This window comes from Galendromus occidentalis, unplaced genomic scaffold, assembly GCF_000255335.2.
Source record: "Galendromus occidentalis unplaced genomic scaffold, Mocc_1.1 scf7180000076336, whole genome shotgun sequence".
NCBI lineage: Eukaryota > Metazoa > Arthropoda > Arachnida > Mesostigmata > Phytoseiidae > Galendromus > Galendromus occidentalis.
The window spans coordinates 157,882-172,931 of NW_003804325.1; the positions used below are offsets into that span (position 1 = coordinate 157,882).

Sequence of the window (15,050 nt, forward strand, 5' to 3'; positions counted from 1 at the left end):
AACGATCTGGGAAGGATAAGCCGTTGAGAAGAGTCCCGCAAACTCCCAAAACTCAATACGAGAAACTCACGATGCCTAGAGCGCACGAACATCGCGAGGCTTGATCCGTGACCATGTATCACGGTCGGCCGGGGTTTGCCCCTGGCACTCGGCACTTACCTCTCATCGCGGGATTTAGCGGAAGCTGGCTTCGCACTCCTGATTCTTCATCGTCTTCGTCGTCGTGTTCTCCGTTTCCTTCGGTTAGCTCTCGACTTGAGCCCGCTTCCATCTTGTTGATGGCTCGCTGGAGCACTGCATCCATCCTCTCGTCGCTTTCGACTTTTTTGCGAACGAACTGCATTGAGGATTTAGAAAGAACTTTAGACATTTCCTGAGGAAATTCTTGTAGAGAACCGAACGATGCAAAATCGGAAGTCGACTGCTGGAATCAGCGGCACGCATTCGCTGACCTTATCTTCGAGACGATGCCAAGCGTCGTCATTTCGCATCTTCTTCTTTTCTCGTCCACAAGAAGAGTTCGAAATGCGTTTTCCCTGATCGTGCCGACTTTCACCTATTGGGGAGGGCAATAGAAGCGCAATGGAGAGCTCAGACTCACACAGCGGATATAGTTTGCCACGAATCAAAAATAGGGGGATGACTATGCTCACTTTTCGTTATGACAATGACCCTCGTCTCCTCATCTCCCGCTGCTTGTTCGGCCAAATGTCGAGCGACGTCCAGTTTCGCTTTCAAGCGCTGCACAGTCTCTTGATCGCCGCGTAACTCTGCTTTGAGTATCTTCGCCGACAGTTTATTCATATCGTCTTTACCGAGTGCCTGGCGACATGAACCAGTTACAGCGAATACAAAGGAGGCGGGATTAACTTCATATTTCAGCGATGTTCTCATTCGAAAATCGAAGAAGACTCACCGCGGGTGTTTGCGTTCCGCCCTTCGAAACGTCTTTCCCCATCGTGATCCTGACGTCATCAGCCGGCAGACTCCGGACGACTCTCGTCCGATCCTTATCCTCTTCGGGGTTATCCCGAGTCTGCTCCTCAGATCTTCGCGAGCCATGCGCGCAGTCGCGGTCGGTTTTCTCTTTCTCCGAAGGACTTTCCTCAAGGACCTCCTCTTTGGCAGCAGATACGTTGATTCGCGCATCAGGTTCACAACGTCTGGTACTCGAATCCCTTTGCCTTTCGGAAGCTCTCCCCGAGTCCTCGACGTCGCGTTCACTACGCTTGTCTCCCGCGTAATCTCGCTTCCGCCAGGAAGATCGATCGTGGGTCCTCGATACGCTGCGAGCTTCCGGCCGGCGGACACTCGGTCTCCTAGAAATTCGCCGTCCCAATAATCGAGAGAAGGAACGCAGAATGTGGAGCTACATAGCTCTAACGATATGAAGCTGGTTGCCCGGTGAGAACTCACTGTGAGTCGTCGTCATCGTCGTCGAGGGGTTTCCTCATCTTCAAATGTGCCTTGGATCTCTGTGGAGATGAAAAATAATGATATACATAAATCGATTCCCCGGAATCGGCCGACACCCACCATTGGCATCGAGAGGCTCAGGATTTTTTCCGAGGCGGTTGCCCAGGGTTTTCTGACAGAATCAAGACTTCAAGAAGCGGTTGAACAAACCGAAGTTTCCTCCACAGGAGCTGTCTTCTCTTCCCATTCATCCGAACTGTCCTGAAGATGGGGAAGGAACCTTCATTGCTTAGACCCTGAGGTTCGGATAGAACTCTCACACCATTATTCCTTCCGCACTACTACAGGGCGAGCTTCTCGCTGTCGACATTTCTGGAGGGAAAATCCTCCGGAGTGCTCACCTCATGTTCTCTGCGCCTACTGGACTTCTTGCTCTTCTTGTGCTTATGCTTCCCCATTCTGCGTATTGGACAGACTCTCTGCTCACTCTCGCCAAGTCGCAGAGATCCCCCGCCGGCAAAGTCAGATGCCGATCCTAAGCTCGATCGGTCGAATGACACTCGGAAAGATTCGGATACCGGATCAGAACTAGCGCGGCTTTTTCGGCGGCTGTCACTCAGCAGCCACGGCCATTCGTCCGAAAACATGGCCGCGCAGCAGACGGTTTTGGGAATGGAGAATCCATTCGACAAGAATCGTTCCCATCCATTTTCGGCCTTTCAAGCCACCATTCCAGACGTGTTCCGTCCTCGTCCGATCTAGTCCCGCGTTTCTGTCGATCTCAAGCCGAAATGATCGTTACCTCTGGAATGGTGGTAAGTTACCCCGCTGTTTTGGCGGTCGAATCCTGCCCTCAGCGGAGACTCTCTTGTTTTGATAAGTAACACCGAAAACACGACAGCAGCAGCAGAGCTGACTGAGTGAGTTGATGAAGAACAATAATTGTGTCAAGCGAATGATGTGAAGCACCGCGATGAATTTGTGGGCTTGTTTTGCACTTCTCAGTATAAGGTCAATCGAGATCGACCGCTGCCGAGATAGACTTTGAAGCTCAGTTCGATTCGGAAGCGAATGAAAACGCCTCTCTCCACCTCCGTGGATTTCTCGTCTCTGTTGAGTACCATTCACCCAGGTAAGAATCGTCGCGGTCCAGGAACAGTTGCACAGGGATCGCTCTCAGGGGATCGTCGTAGGCTACGCTGCAGAATGAGGTAGAACAGTTCGATCCAAGATCGTTCCTAGGAGTCTCTGGAGTCCACGCATCATCGGATTTGCGAAAGCCGCCGAGATCTGAAACTATCGCAGTTCATCCATCCGCGATATCACGCGGCTCCGACGTGCGGATTCTCAGCTTTCCCGACGCTGCGACGAACATAGGGAGAGAAGTTCCGCAAACCTTCCCTCTGGTCTCGACCTGCGCTGAATGCTACGCTTGTGGGTGACAGATCAGTCACGATGACATGCTTGTGGTCGAAACTCAATAGAGACGTTTGCTTCGTGTTCCAGTCGCGCACCGTGGCTACCCCGAAAATAACGTCGAAGGTGCATCACCTGCGGAAGCTGCTGCCCTGGGCCAGCTTCATGGGGGCAAACGGTTCTCTGCTCAATGATCGGGAGGATGCCATCCCGTCAACCGAGCGCTATCTCGGTCTGGTGAATTTCGGCAATACTTGTTACTGTAATTCGGTTCTGCAAGCCCTGTACTACTGCAAGCCCTTCAGGGAAAAAGTTCTCGAATACAAGGTGAGTGTGGTCGAGCGATGACCGCTGAGCGCCAATATTCACGTGATTATGTACGCGGGACAGGGACGCTGGGAGTGCTCTCCTGCTGCGTCGCGGCCGAAGCTCGCAATGCAATCGTGGCTGCAGGACCAGGTCTGAGCGTTGGAATGCACTTGCAGGCGAAGAACAAACGAACCAGAGAAACCTTATTGACGTGTCTGGCGGATCTGTTCCATAATATACATTCGCATAAGAAGAAAACCGGCACGTTGGCGCCGAAAAAGTTCATAGCCAGATTGCGCAAGGACAACGAGGTGTTCGATAATTATCTACAACAGGATGCGCACGAGTTCCTCAATTATCTCTTGAACACGATCGGAGATCTCTTGCAAGCTGAAAGTATATCGAAAGAGCCGTCATGGGTGCATGAAATATTCCAAGGTGAGTTTCTCCGTCTCGTTTAACTTATGCCCCGATAATTAAAAGAATCTGTTCTGAACGTGGAGATCTCGAGAAATGAGATGAAGTCTGATTGTTCGGGAGATCGCCGAATAATCATGTTCGTATTCGATGATCAGGTACCCTCGTGAACGAAACTCGGTGCTTGACTTGCGAAACGATCTCTTCGAAAGACGAAGATTTCCTGGACTTGTCCGTGGACATCTCTCCGAATACTTCAATAAGCCACTGTCTACGCGGCTTCAGTTCAACGGAAACCCTGCGTGGTGAACACAAGTACCACTGCGAGCAGTGCAACTCGAAGCAGGAAGCCCAGAAATCCCTTAAAGTAAAGAAACTTCCACCTATATTAGCTCTGCACCTCAAAAGGTTCGTTTCTCCGTAACTTGGATTCTGGTTCCCGGAGGAAAGGCGGTCGTTTGCGTCGAGCTAGAGCTGACGAGCCGAGCAGCTCCCCGAGACGGGAGTAATTAGAGCCATTCCTCACGGTCTTATTTCCTCATTCCAGATTCAAGTACACCGAGCAGCAGAATCGCAATACGAAGCTCTCTTGGCGTGTCGTCTTTCCACTGGAACTCAGACTGTTCAATACTTCAGACGATGCTGTGAACGGAGATCGTCTGTACGACCTCGTCGCTATCGTTGTGCACTGCGGAACCGGTCCCAATCGGGGCCATTACATCTCTATAGTGAAATCGCACGGGGTCTGGTTACTCTTCGATGATGACATCGTTGATAAGATCGATCCGACAACAATTGACGACTTTTTCGGGCTGACACAGGACACTCCAAAGGCTTCGGAGTCGGGATACATTCTTTTCTACCAGTCGAAAGAGTGAGACCAGAAAAGCAAATTGTTGTTTTGTGGGGACTGCCAAAGACCATCCCGCGTACAGATCCAAAGATTAGTTTATGAGTGAGCTCGACGGCGAGCCGGTAACAGTGATAGACCGGGTGGGTCAGTCGGAACAATTCAGGAAGCGCAAACTTGCTCATTTCGATCCATCTTGCCAACTGAGGGACGACTTACGATAATCATTGAACGCTGTTCCCGAGGCTTTCGCCTCACAGCGTTTCTGGATCTATCGAACCAACAGATCGAGTGAATTTCCTCCGTCGAGTCCTTCTGCGCGAGACCGAGGAAAGAGATCTTCGGAGGATTGAGCGGATTCCATCGGAATACGGCGTACGCAAGCTAAGGGGCGAGCAAGCATCAATCGTCTGACCTTTCTGATGGCGGGGACGAGTTGTCGTGTACATATGAAGTGATATAATATATTATTTCATCAAGTTATCGGAGCGGGAATTGATGCCGCGGAGAGGAACGAGGGCGGATAAATAAACTGTTATCAATTTCTATCCCGTTTGTTATCGTTGCATAGATAGCACTCCGAAGCGGGCAGAGCTCCTTCCGGAAGTCGGGATGAGCAATCTTATTCGGTATAAGGGATTTATTCTAGTCCGGCGATTCATTCACAAGAGTTCACGCTTGACGACTAGTTCTTTGAAAAAGTTGTGAATCACTTCAGGTCCGTCCACATTCGTGAACTCGGTGTCTGGCGAGTGGAGTTCGAGTCCATTTTTGCCAAGAACTACCTGATGAGGGATGCCGCTCGATTTCAGTTCCAGGAGCTTCCTGCCGATCGACCATTTCCTGTCGTCGAAGATGACGCGATGACTCGGCAAGATCTGAAATATATTCACGATGTTTGAAGGATTGAATGCTCGTTATACATCTATTGTGCGGCGACGAGTTTCATCATGGAAGACCGTTTACCCTATCGAGTTGGTCAGCCATCTCCATGGCTCGGGGATTCAGATCCTCGTACTCTCTGGAGCCTTGTTTCGGCCCGATCACTCCGACGGTGAAAGGAGCTATGGCGTCGGGCAATTTAAGTTTAAGCCCCTGAGATAGGATATGCGCTGCGGCAGACATTATGCGGGTCACGCCAATGCCATAACATCCCATTTGCAGTGGAAGCTAGGAGAGAAGATCGGGTCCTGGTTGAGAATGAGGGACTTGAGAACCATCCCGCGGAGATGCAAGCGGCGATAATTTTTGGGGGAGGGGAATTCCACACTCACATTTTGGCCGTTCTGGAAAGATTTCGCGCCGAAAAGCTTCGAGTAGGTGTCGCCCAAAATGAAGGTATGACCGACTTCAATGCCCTGAAGCTTCTGCATCTCTGATGAACAGCTAGGGCATCGGGTATCATTGGCATCTTTCAGAGCCTCCCCATTGATTTTGTGCTCACAAGTCCCACAGGCATAGACGACATCCTCACCGTGCGGCGAGCAGTAGTGATACTCGTGAGACACCGATCCGCCCATGTCCCCGGAGCTCGCCAACACTCTCACGAAGGGCAAACCAATTCGATTGAAGATTCTGTCGTATGCCCCGGTGACTGTGTCGTAGGTTTCCTGACATTTTTCCAGGTCGGAGTCGAAGGAATACATGTCTGCCATTAGAAATTCTCGTGCCCGCAGGAGACCTCGTTTCGGTCTGTCCTCATCCCGGAATTTCCAAGACGTCTGATAGAGTCTGCAATAGTGGGACATGGATCGTCATGGTGGGCCAGATCCGATTGGCGAGAGCGGAGCCCCCCGAGAATCGCCGATCTCACCGTATAGGGAGTTTGGTTCCGACGGATGATATTTCCAGGGCGGCAATACATTGCGTTACGGTTTCCTCATGCGTTGGACCGAGGCAGAACTCCTGTCCCGCCCTGTCTGTGACTCGAAATAGAACTGGTCCGTAACGGTCCCATCGGCCGCTTTTTCGCCAAAGTTGTGAATGGCTAAGGGACGGCAGAACGATCTGATGAGGAGAGCAACGAGCTCGTGAGAATATGTCGTGGCATACGTTTGGGTCGGGACTCCATTCGAATAATCACTGCACTGATAGAGGATTTGAGCTTAGGATCTTCGAATCGAGTTTTACTTTCTGCCCATCGATCGCCTGGAATTCATGATCGATTATTTTGGTGAGTCGTTCTAAGACTTTGTTCGCTAGAGGTAGAATGGCGAATGTCCCGGCACTGAGTGGCTGGATCGCGAATATTGTCTGGTAGGCAACATCGCCTCGATCCTCCTGTAAATCGAGTCGGGGGTTACTCTCGACAGACGTCTCTTGGTCTTCTGCGGGGTAAGGAGAGGAAGAAGGCATTCCCTCCTCGATATACTCCGAGAACTCGAAATCAGTCGAGAACTTCGAGAGGTTCTTCCATTACCTTGGCTGCTTTACTGAATGACGGGAAGGTGAAGAAAGAGCTCGTCCGCGAATACAACCTAGAATGTCCAATTTTCTAATCCAGGCAGAGCAATCGAGGAGAAACGCTCTGCTCATGATGTTTGCCGGCTGCCCGTCGCCGCGAAAGATACGATTGGGAGCTCAACGGCAGTTCGTTCCGAGTGTCTGATCAGCGATCGACGGAAAGCTTACAGAAAAGCAATGTGAGGACGGCTAAAGCGCGACCTCCGATTTACCTCCGTGGGTTGAGAAACATTAGGCACTATGAAGTTGGATATCGGAGTTCAGCCAATGAGTCGCGCACCCACTCTGTGTTTCTGCCGAGCTGTCTGCTCAGCTCCGCTCGCTCTCACCCGCTGCTCACTCGCACGTGCCCATGTTGACGTTGTTGTAATCGAGGGGACTTCTTCACGACGAATTCGAACGTTTGCATTGTACGCGAATTCCGACGTCCCGAGCGTGTGATTCTCAAAAAGGACGATCCCTGTTGTCGGGAGACACGCCAGACATCCTTTCAGTGAAGAACCGATTCGATCGCATGTAGCTCACTCCAAACAGAGAAATCAAAATTGTCACGGAAAGCTACGATGAGCACCAGCAGCAATGGTGATTAGACTTCTGAATTATACACTCGCGTATGTCAGTCCCGGTTTTATCGACGGTTCGCGCATGACAGCTAGCCGGACGACTTATTCCAGGAAAGTCAGTATTCTGTTCGTCTCATCACGCCCATGAACGATTCACTTGGAAACCGAATAGGTAGACGAGTTCGACAACAGTTGGTTCCCATCGCTCACATTGAACACATTTCGACAGCTTCCAGGAGAAGAGCACAAAAACATCAGAATACTTTCGCTTTCAAGACAGGTCTCTACGGCCTCACGCCTCAGCAAAAAGCAGTGCAGAATCTCTCAATAGAAGGTGAGGCTTGACCGGGCTTCGGATATGGAGGATGTCTCGAGGGGGAGGAACGATTCACAGAGGACCTTACCCACTCCATCTTTAGTGCGCTCTCTCTCGTAAACCCGAGGAGAGACCGCGCCGGTTGGGTCTGCCGTTCCGAAATTTGACGTTCCGAAATATCTTTTATTACAGGCGTATGTACGCGGTGCAAAGACGTCCTCGAATGGAAGATAAAATATGATAAATATAAACCTTTGACTGTGCCGGCTCGATGCACGAAATGTGGCGAGAAAAATATTAAGAAAGCCTATCATATGCTGTGCTCAGGATGCGCCGGTAGCTCAGATCTTTGTCCCAAGTGTGGGAAGGTTCCTCCGCTGAAACCTGATGAATCTGAGTGATTCAGTTGGTTTCGAGAGTCGAATTAAAGTGTCGTCCATCGAGAATAGTTGTGATCATTGATCGATAGAATACGGAAGGGGAGCAGCATCATCCGTTGTCTGTGGAGCTGGAAAATCTCCCGTACTTACAGAAGATTCTTCCTAAAGGAAAATCGTGATACCAAAAATCCTCTTTTATTAGTCTAAAACAGTCGGCCTTGATGGATACTTCCCCTCCATCGCTGGTTTCTCGGATTCATCCGTATCGCTGCTCCTCCATAACCGTCATCGGTAGTTATTGACTCGAGGGCTGATGACTGCGGTGCGCTTCATATTTTTGGCTACACATTCGGGAAAAAAATGCACGTCAGCTCCGCGTGAGAACCACACCAAGAGATGAGCTCTCTATCCCATTCTCGGATGCGATCCCTTCTTTCAAATCGCGAGTTTTTCCCTGCTCTTGTCAGATTCGATGGAATCTCTCTTCCATCGCAAGGAAGAGAGATTTCAACTTTCAAACAGGACCGGACAGCCGACGCATGGTATCATTGCACATTCAAGCTTCAAATACGGCTCCGATCACTAGAGCAATACATCGATGATTATGCTCATCACGGTTGATAGGAAGTTGAGCAAGGGAGATTCATGGAAATTAGATGCGCCTCTGTAAGCATCTGTTTCCACGAAATCCGTCCTCATGTCCTCATCATCGAGCAGTAATTCACTATCGGTCTCTGTAGCGTCTTGGTCGATCTGGAATCAAGAGAATGAAGTGAGGAGAATGACACGGGCGTCGAGGACCGATTTCCCGACATGGAATTCGAGTTATTACACTTTACCTTGACCTGTAGCTCATATATTGACTTCTCATGCGACGGGTGACCGTAAACTCCGATCACCACGGGACGGATTGCGATGACCGGGACGACCACGCGATCAATCCCGCATGAAGTGCTCTGGTAGGAATGGTTCCCGATACTGTAATCAGGCTCTATCCCTGAAAGGCACAGAGATGCTCACGTATGCAATGCTCCGAAGAGCGGAATATCGATTCGAACTGATTTGAATTGAGCAGATATTCCCGAGGATTTCGAACGGACCATTTTCGCCTATGTACAAGTCAGGATCTCCTTCCTTGGGAATCAGAGTTATAACGACTCTTCCAGGTTTGTTCAGCGTGTAATAACTGAACTGGCCGGACTCGATAGTGGCTAAAATCTTATCGACTACCACATGTCCCTCCAGATTCGTTATGGCATTGACAAGGCACAGAAGACTCAACAACAACATTTTCCCGTTCCTGTGGAAAATTGGATGTCGCTCAGAATGAGACCAGTGAAATCGCTGTCCCCAGGGGACCTCACCGTATTTTCCCCGTCAACAATTATTCGCGTTTCCGAAAGTCACGGGACGATAAGCCCGACCGTCAGGAGCACTGCTCAAAGTAGGAATTTCCGTATAAAGTACATACTTGTGTTCTGCAATAGCGCGCTCTTTCCGAGTATCTAAATTCTCATTTGAAAAGCGGAGAATAGTAGAGACATGTCACGTTGGCAGCACTGAGGATTCCGGAATTGAACACCTCGCTCACAGCCCTCGCGGGGTCGCTTGAAACTTATCGAGGCGTTGAAAAAGCAGGTGTCGTTTTCTCGTTCCCGACCTCCTATTTACACAATACGAGAATGACAATGGCGCCAAACTTGAATCTCCCCTTGCCGAAGGTCGGTATGGCTCGGTCACCACAAATCGTCTTGCCTGAGACTTGAGCGATATTATAAGCTAGAAGCTTGGTGCGTCAGTCGCGCAATTCGACTCTGATATCGATTTTCAAAGAAAGATCGTCCATTCCCCCAAAAACCATGAGCACCGCTGAACCGGCGGCTGTGTGCGTTGTCGAGAGAGGGAAAATTCGAAGGAGCCAACGCGTGCGTGGAGAAGAATCGAACGTCGATGTCACGGTGGATTCTCTGAATGACGGCACATCTGGTCGGATTGTGAACGATCGATCACCACTATGTCTGATCATGCCAAGCGATCTTCCAAGAAGAGACACAAAAAGCTCATCAAAGCGGGGAAGAGCCTAGAGAACGATTTCGGGGTGAAACTCTCCGCCGCGCCAACAAAGGTGAGAACTTTCGTTCGATAAGGCCAGACGGAGCTTCATTTTCGATTGCGGCTCATGCGATGCTATTTTCTAGTTCGTGCTGCTCTCTAATGCTGGATTAGTCAATGGTGGTTTGACGTCTTCGATCCTGAGAGCCCTTCCTGAATCGGACAATCTGCATTATGACGTCGTGCTGCACCCGGACAAAACATATGCGGTCGTGAGATGTCCTAACATCGAAGCTGCGTCTGCTGTGATTGAAAATCTCGACGGATCGTCATCATTGGATTATCTCGATGGACAGCCGGTTCACGCGGGATATCTGGAGGGCGGTGAGCATCTCTCACCAAAGAAGGGGCAGACCAAACACTCTCGGTCGGATATGCTTGCTCCATGCTTGCTTCATGCACTAGAGCCAGGATTTCCATCCTAGGCGATAACTGATGGCGCTCCCCTCGATTCCAGATATCCCAGATCCTGATTTGCAGAGCAGTTCCCTGCCCTCGGGTCTGGAGATTATCGAGAACGGCTTATCGCCCGAAGATGAAGCCGCCTGGCTGAAACTCTGCTCGTTCGATGATGGTATGTCGGACTTCTGATCTCGAGGCTTCCGATGACGATTTACCTCAGCGAGGTTTTGGGGCGGTGAAATCAAGTAGTTATTTATTGTTTCTCGATTCTTCCCAAGATTCCGCTAGCTGTCTCCTCAAGAACCGTCTGGTTGAACATTTCGGATACCGTTTCGACTACGCGATCAATGGAGTTAACCGAGACGACCCTCTGCTTGAGAAACCGATCCCAGAACCCTGCACCAAGTTTCTCAAGGGGCTCGTGCACCGAGGGCTGATGCCGGAATCTTGCTTCCCGAATCAGCTCACTGTCAACAGATATGAGGCTGGCGCCGGTAAGCTGAAGCGGGAACGAACGACAGAAACTTCTACTTCGATGCGTGGAATCCAACGGGGATTCTAGCGCGTGGATTCGCTCCGAATAATTTTTCCCCGCAGGAATCCCCGCACATTGTGATACGCACTCAATGTTCTCCTCGTGTATCGTTGTGGTGTCCCTCGGCGCGGACGTCGTCGTGAACTACCGGAAAGACGACACGGAACTTTCTGTTCTAATTCCAAGGCGGAGCGTGACTCTGATGCAGGACGAGAGCAGATACGCCTGGACTCATAGGTCGGTTTTCGGGGTCATATCGAACTCATACGATATCAACATGATTAGAAGCGCGCTCAAAAACCGTAAATTTACTGATTGTTCCGGATTTCGCTTTTTCAGCATCATACCCAGGAAGTACGATCTCATTCCGAGCGGCTCGGGTGCGCCCCTAGCCGTCGCTCGGGGGGTTCGAACATCGTTCACATTCCGGCGCGTTCGCTCCCAGGAAGCATGTGATTGCAGCTTCCCATCTCTTTGCGATTCGAGACTTAAGTTTTCCCTGGATGAATCCGACGCGGCGCAGCTAGAGAAGCTACATGTTCATGAAGTGAGAATAGCCCATCGCGCCGTTCATGTATTTCCGAAGTTGAGACCTACCGACTCCCTTATACGGAATTCAACGGCAAAATTGTGAGAGATTCTTTCTCTGCAGGTGTACGAAAACATAGCGAGTCACTTCAGCGATACCCGTCACAGTCAGTGGCCGAAAGTGGTGGAGTTCCTCAACAGTCTCCCAGATTGTTCTCTGGTAGTCGACGTGGGATGCGGGAACGGAAAGAACATGCTCATAAAAAACAGGGAAGACCTGAGTTTCATCGGCTGCGACCGCAGCTCGGGGCTCCTGGAAATCTGTCGTCGGAAGAATCTGCAGGCGTTGCAGTGTGATTGCTTGGCTTTGCCATTCAGACATGCGGTTTTCGATGCCGTTATCTGCATTGCCGTGATTCATCATCTCTCCACGTCACTTAGGCGAAGGCAGGCGATCGAACAGTTGCTGAGTCTCCTCAAGAAAGATGGAAAGCTGCTGATAAGTGTGTGGGCCTTCGATCAGAACCTCCGAGGAGGATCGAAATATCTGAAGGGTGGTGATCCTTCTACCGCTACAGCGAGGCACGCATGCATTCGTGCCGGCAAGGCTGAGGTGTGTACCGTTATCGTAATAGAGGACTTCCCAACCTCTCCTGAATTTCCTTGGACTCTGGTCTAGCACAAACCAGGCTCGGAATAATATCTGCTCGATTCCAGGTCACTCTCCCGGTACACACGAACCGATGCGCATTTTCGAACTCAGATGTTCTCGTTCCATGGAAGAAATCCGAGAATAACGATACGCAGCAACGATATTACCATGTGTTCGACAAGGGTGAACTGAGATCACTCGTTCAGGATATTGAGGGAATAGAGCTGCTGGACGAATACCACGACGAAGGGAATTGGTGTATAATTTTGAAGAAAACGCAACAAGTATTAAACGAGGTGGAAACGTGATGCAGTGGCCTTTTATTACAATAGTTTCCTTCTCGTCCTCCTCCCCCCCCCTCGAGTATCCTATAGCCTTTGTCGGCTCAGCATCGCCGAAGATGCCAGCCCGAAACTTCTTTTCATTGACATCGGTTATTGGGTCGAGCCCGAGCAGAATTGTTCAATTCTAACGAATGGTCGGTACGGGTAGATTCAAACCTGGTTTCGATTCAAAGAAAGTATACGACAGCGTTATTTGGTCGACATTTTCCATTTTCGGGTCTTCAGCGTACTCCGGATCTATATAGAAGAAAACGGGCATGTCCACCTGAAACAACGGAGATTTTCAGCGTCAATTCATAGTGAGCGATGTTTCATGGAATTTATCTCACTCAGGCGAGGATGCCGTCCATCTCGGAAAATAATTACCTCTTCACCCGGATTGAGTCTTTGTTCTTCAAAGCAGAAGCACTGAATCTTATTGAAGTATTTGCCGGCTTCGAAAGGCATCACGTTGTATGTAGCAATACCATCCACGGGTTTATCGAAGGGATTTTTGGCGGAATAGAAGGCTAACACCGTCTCACCGGGTCGAAGCCGGACGGAGCTCTGTTGGGGCTTGAAATTCCACCTGGGAAGAGAGATATATGTATCAATCTCTTTGAGCCCGACACTGCGCGAGCTTCCTCGTCAAAACTCTCCAAAATCGATCCCTACCCCCCTCGATTGAGCCTCGATATTTCGGGGGAGCGCAGTAGAATCTTTACCTCATCCCAGATGCGGTGTCAGCCTGGAAGCTCACTGTGATTGTCCTGTGCTTCACCGCGGTCATCGTTTCCACCTTGCTACCAGCGTCTTCGGTGGACGGACCAAGAAAAGCGGCCTGTCCTCCGGTGCCTGCCGCCTGAAACGGGCAGGATCGTCGTTCCATTTAGGGGTCTTATCACCGATCATCGCATCATATATCATATGAGGGAGCAATTTCTATGCGGAACTCCATGATTCGAAATTATTATTTTCGCGACAGACTCCCAGGTCGACTGGTGAGTTCTGACCTGGCAGTATATCCGGTAGAGGGGAACAGCTGCATAACTCAGACCACCAACGACCAGAACAAGCGAAGTTGTATAGTACACGGCAGTGCGGTTACCGATGACGGCCCGCTTGTCACTAATAGTCCGTGAGATGCGTTTAGTAATCAATACTTTAGGATGCTTCAATAAACACTGGGTACTCAGTCGCCCCAGCGCCCTCAAGCACATAATTCGCGACCGCGCACGAAGACCAATGAATACACAGGAGACATTCGAATCAGCTGATCGGATGGAAGCATTCGCGTTCTGATCATCGAGGCTGACATTTCCGACCCAAGCCGGCCGCTTCTGCGCCGCGCGCTCTCTCGAAGACTCATACAGAGGAGAATAAGAAACAAGGATCCTTAATGCAGAACATGGGCGTCGGTTTGCAACTCAATTTCGCAACAAGATATCCACGAAAAGCGGGAGGAATATGCGAGGAGACGATGAATGTAGGGTGCACGCTTTCTCCCCCGCTTGGTCAGCCTGGGCTCGGAGCCTGGACTTATCCTCTACTGAACAACTTCGGATCCCCGGAGGTTTGAGACTCTGATTCCAGCGGACAGTACTGTTAGGCCAAACATCACATAAGCGACAGAAATACATGGATTTCTGTCCTCGACGTCCGAGTTGCTCAGATTCACTTATTCCGTCTCGAGCGGGAGCGCGGCGGATCCTCTGCTAGGGGATAAATTCGATTCGATTTCTGGCTCCGCTGCTCCGCCATGAGGATCTCTCGCACAACATGAGATCAGAGTCCGCTTCCAATCGCCTGAAGTAATGAGCGGGGAACCTACGGCTCGTCGCAGCGGCGGATGGACGTCGCTGAGATGCGATCTCCTAGCCGTCGGAAATTATAGGTCACGCCGAACTGAACTAGGAGTTGGAACACTGGACAGCTACGTAGCTTGTGACGTAAGGACGGGAATTGCGCTTTCGGTCTCAAGACTAGTGCCAAAATTCTGTGTCATCAACGTCGACCTAGCGCAGACTGCATTCTTTCATCAACTCGTGTCTTAGGATCCGCTGAAATTGAGTTCATGCCGTATGGCCGGAACCCTTGCATTGGATTCTCGTCGGAGTCCCAATCGTGCCGGAAAGGTGCCGATTTCATGGACGGATAACGGGTCACCCAGGAAACTTGAGCTCACTCAGCTATAGCTACCGCGGATATTCACGGAATTCGCGACGAGATCGTTCTCGAAAGGTTGCAGTGATCTGCGATCGTGAATCGAGTGCGACGAGATTTCAAGGATCGGTTGTCGTTCGGAAGAGTCAAGCTATACTGTATCAACTTTACCAAGGTACTGTCTCCCTCGCCTGACAAACATTCT

At 50.4% G+C, this 15,050-nt stretch overlaps 7 protein-coding genes across 7 annotated transcripts; 3 read left to right on the top strand and 4 right to left on the bottom strand.

The window, feature by feature from the left end:
- Window positions 1-52: 52 nt before the first annotated feature.
- Window positions 53-1,874, bottom strand: LOC108863640 (CWF19-like protein 2 homolog). Its single transcript, XM_018641848.1, has 8 exons — window positions 1,818-1,874; window positions 1,627-1,677; window positions 1,417-1,475; window positions 917-1,163; window positions 654-822; window positions 453-556; window positions 160-337; window positions 53-75 (listed from the first exon to the last, which is right to left on the bottom strand). Exons 1-8 carry the CDS (start codon window positions 1,872-1,874, stop codon window positions 53-55), a joined length of 888 nt encoding a protein of 295 aa, XP_018497364.1.
- Window positions 1,875-2,305: 431 nt separating this feature from the next.
- On the top strand, window positions 2,306-4,638 carry Usp12-46 (Ubiquitin-specific protease 12/46). The gene is made up of 5 exons (XM_003738820.2): window positions 2,306-2,548; window positions 2,923-3,159; window positions 3,318-3,579; window positions 3,717-3,966; window positions 4,106-4,638. The coding sequence occupies exons 2-5, from the start codon at window positions 2,998-3,000 to the stop codon at window positions 4,434-4,436; spliced, it is 1,005 nt and encodes a 334-aa protein (XP_003738868.1). The 5' UTR covers window positions 2,306-2,548; window positions 2,923-2,997; the 3' UTR covers window positions 4,437-4,638.
- Window positions 4,639-5,028: 390 nt separating this feature from the next.
- ProRS-m (prolyl-tRNA synthetase 2-like protein, mitochondrial) lies at window positions 5,029-7,327 on the bottom strand. Its single transcript, XM_003738821.1, has 7 exons — window positions 7,084-7,327; window positions 6,828-6,885; window positions 6,539-6,688; window positions 6,222-6,415; window positions 5,683-6,139; window positions 5,375-5,578; window positions 5,029-5,286 (listed from the first exon to the last, which is right to left on the bottom strand). The coding sequence occupies exons 1-7, from the start codon at window positions 7,101-7,103 to the stop codon at window positions 5,071-5,073; spliced, it is 1,299 nt and encodes a 432-aa protein (XP_003738869.1). The 5' UTR covers window positions 7,104-7,327; the 3' UTR covers window positions 5,029-5,070.
- On the top strand, window positions 7,244-8,189 carry LOC100897958 (uncharacterized protein C9orf85 homolog). Its single transcript, XM_003738822.2, has 3 exons — window positions 7,244-7,453; window positions 7,664-7,768; window positions 7,943-8,189. Exons 1-3 carry the CDS (start codon window positions 7,435-7,437, stop codon window positions 8,149-8,151), a joined length of 333 nt encoding a protein of 110 aa, XP_003738870.1. The 5' UTR covers window positions 7,244-7,434; the 3' UTR covers window positions 8,152-8,189.
- A 130-nt stretch (window positions 8,190-8,319) lies between these two features.
- LOC100898105 (UPF0669 protein C6orf120 homolog) lies at window positions 8,320-9,814 on the bottom strand. Its single transcript, XM_003738823.2, has 4 exons — window positions 9,602-9,814; window positions 9,231-9,430; window positions 8,970-9,127; window positions 8,320-8,883 (listed from the first exon to the last, which is right to left on the bottom strand). The coding sequence occupies exons 2-4, from the start codon at window positions 9,418-9,420 to the stop codon at window positions 8,713-8,715; spliced, it is 519 nt and encodes a 172-aa protein (XP_003738871.1). The 5' UTR covers window positions 9,421-9,430; window positions 9,602-9,814; the 3' UTR covers window positions 8,320-8,712.
- Window positions 9,815-10,087: 273 nt separating this feature from the next.
- On the top strand, window positions 10,088-12,667 carry LOC100902915 (alkylated DNA repair protein alkB homolog 8). Its single transcript, XM_003738855.1, has 8 exons — window positions 10,088-10,255; window positions 10,329-10,566; window positions 10,700-10,816; window positions 10,923-11,138; window positions 11,242-11,416; window positions 11,519-11,726; window positions 11,832-12,320; window positions 12,425-12,667. Exons 1-8 carry the CDS (start codon window positions 10,145-10,147, stop codon window positions 12,665-12,667), a joined length of 1,797 nt encoding a protein of 598 aa, XP_003738903.1. The 5' UTR covers window positions 10,088-10,144.
- Window positions 12,668-12,827: 160 nt separating this feature from the next.
- On the bottom strand, window positions 12,828-13,932 carry Cox11 (Cytochrome c oxidase copper chaperone COX11). Its single transcript, XM_003738856.1, has 4 exons — window positions 13,696-13,932; window positions 13,408-13,544; window positions 13,070-13,271; window positions 12,828-12,968 (listed from the first exon to the last, which is right to left on the bottom strand). The coding sequence occupies exons 1-4, from the start codon at window positions 13,900-13,902 to the stop codon at window positions 12,828-12,830; spliced, it is 687 nt and encodes a 228-aa protein (XP_003738904.1). The 5' UTR covers window positions 13,903-13,932.
- Window positions 13,933-15,050: the final 1,118 nt, after the last annotated feature.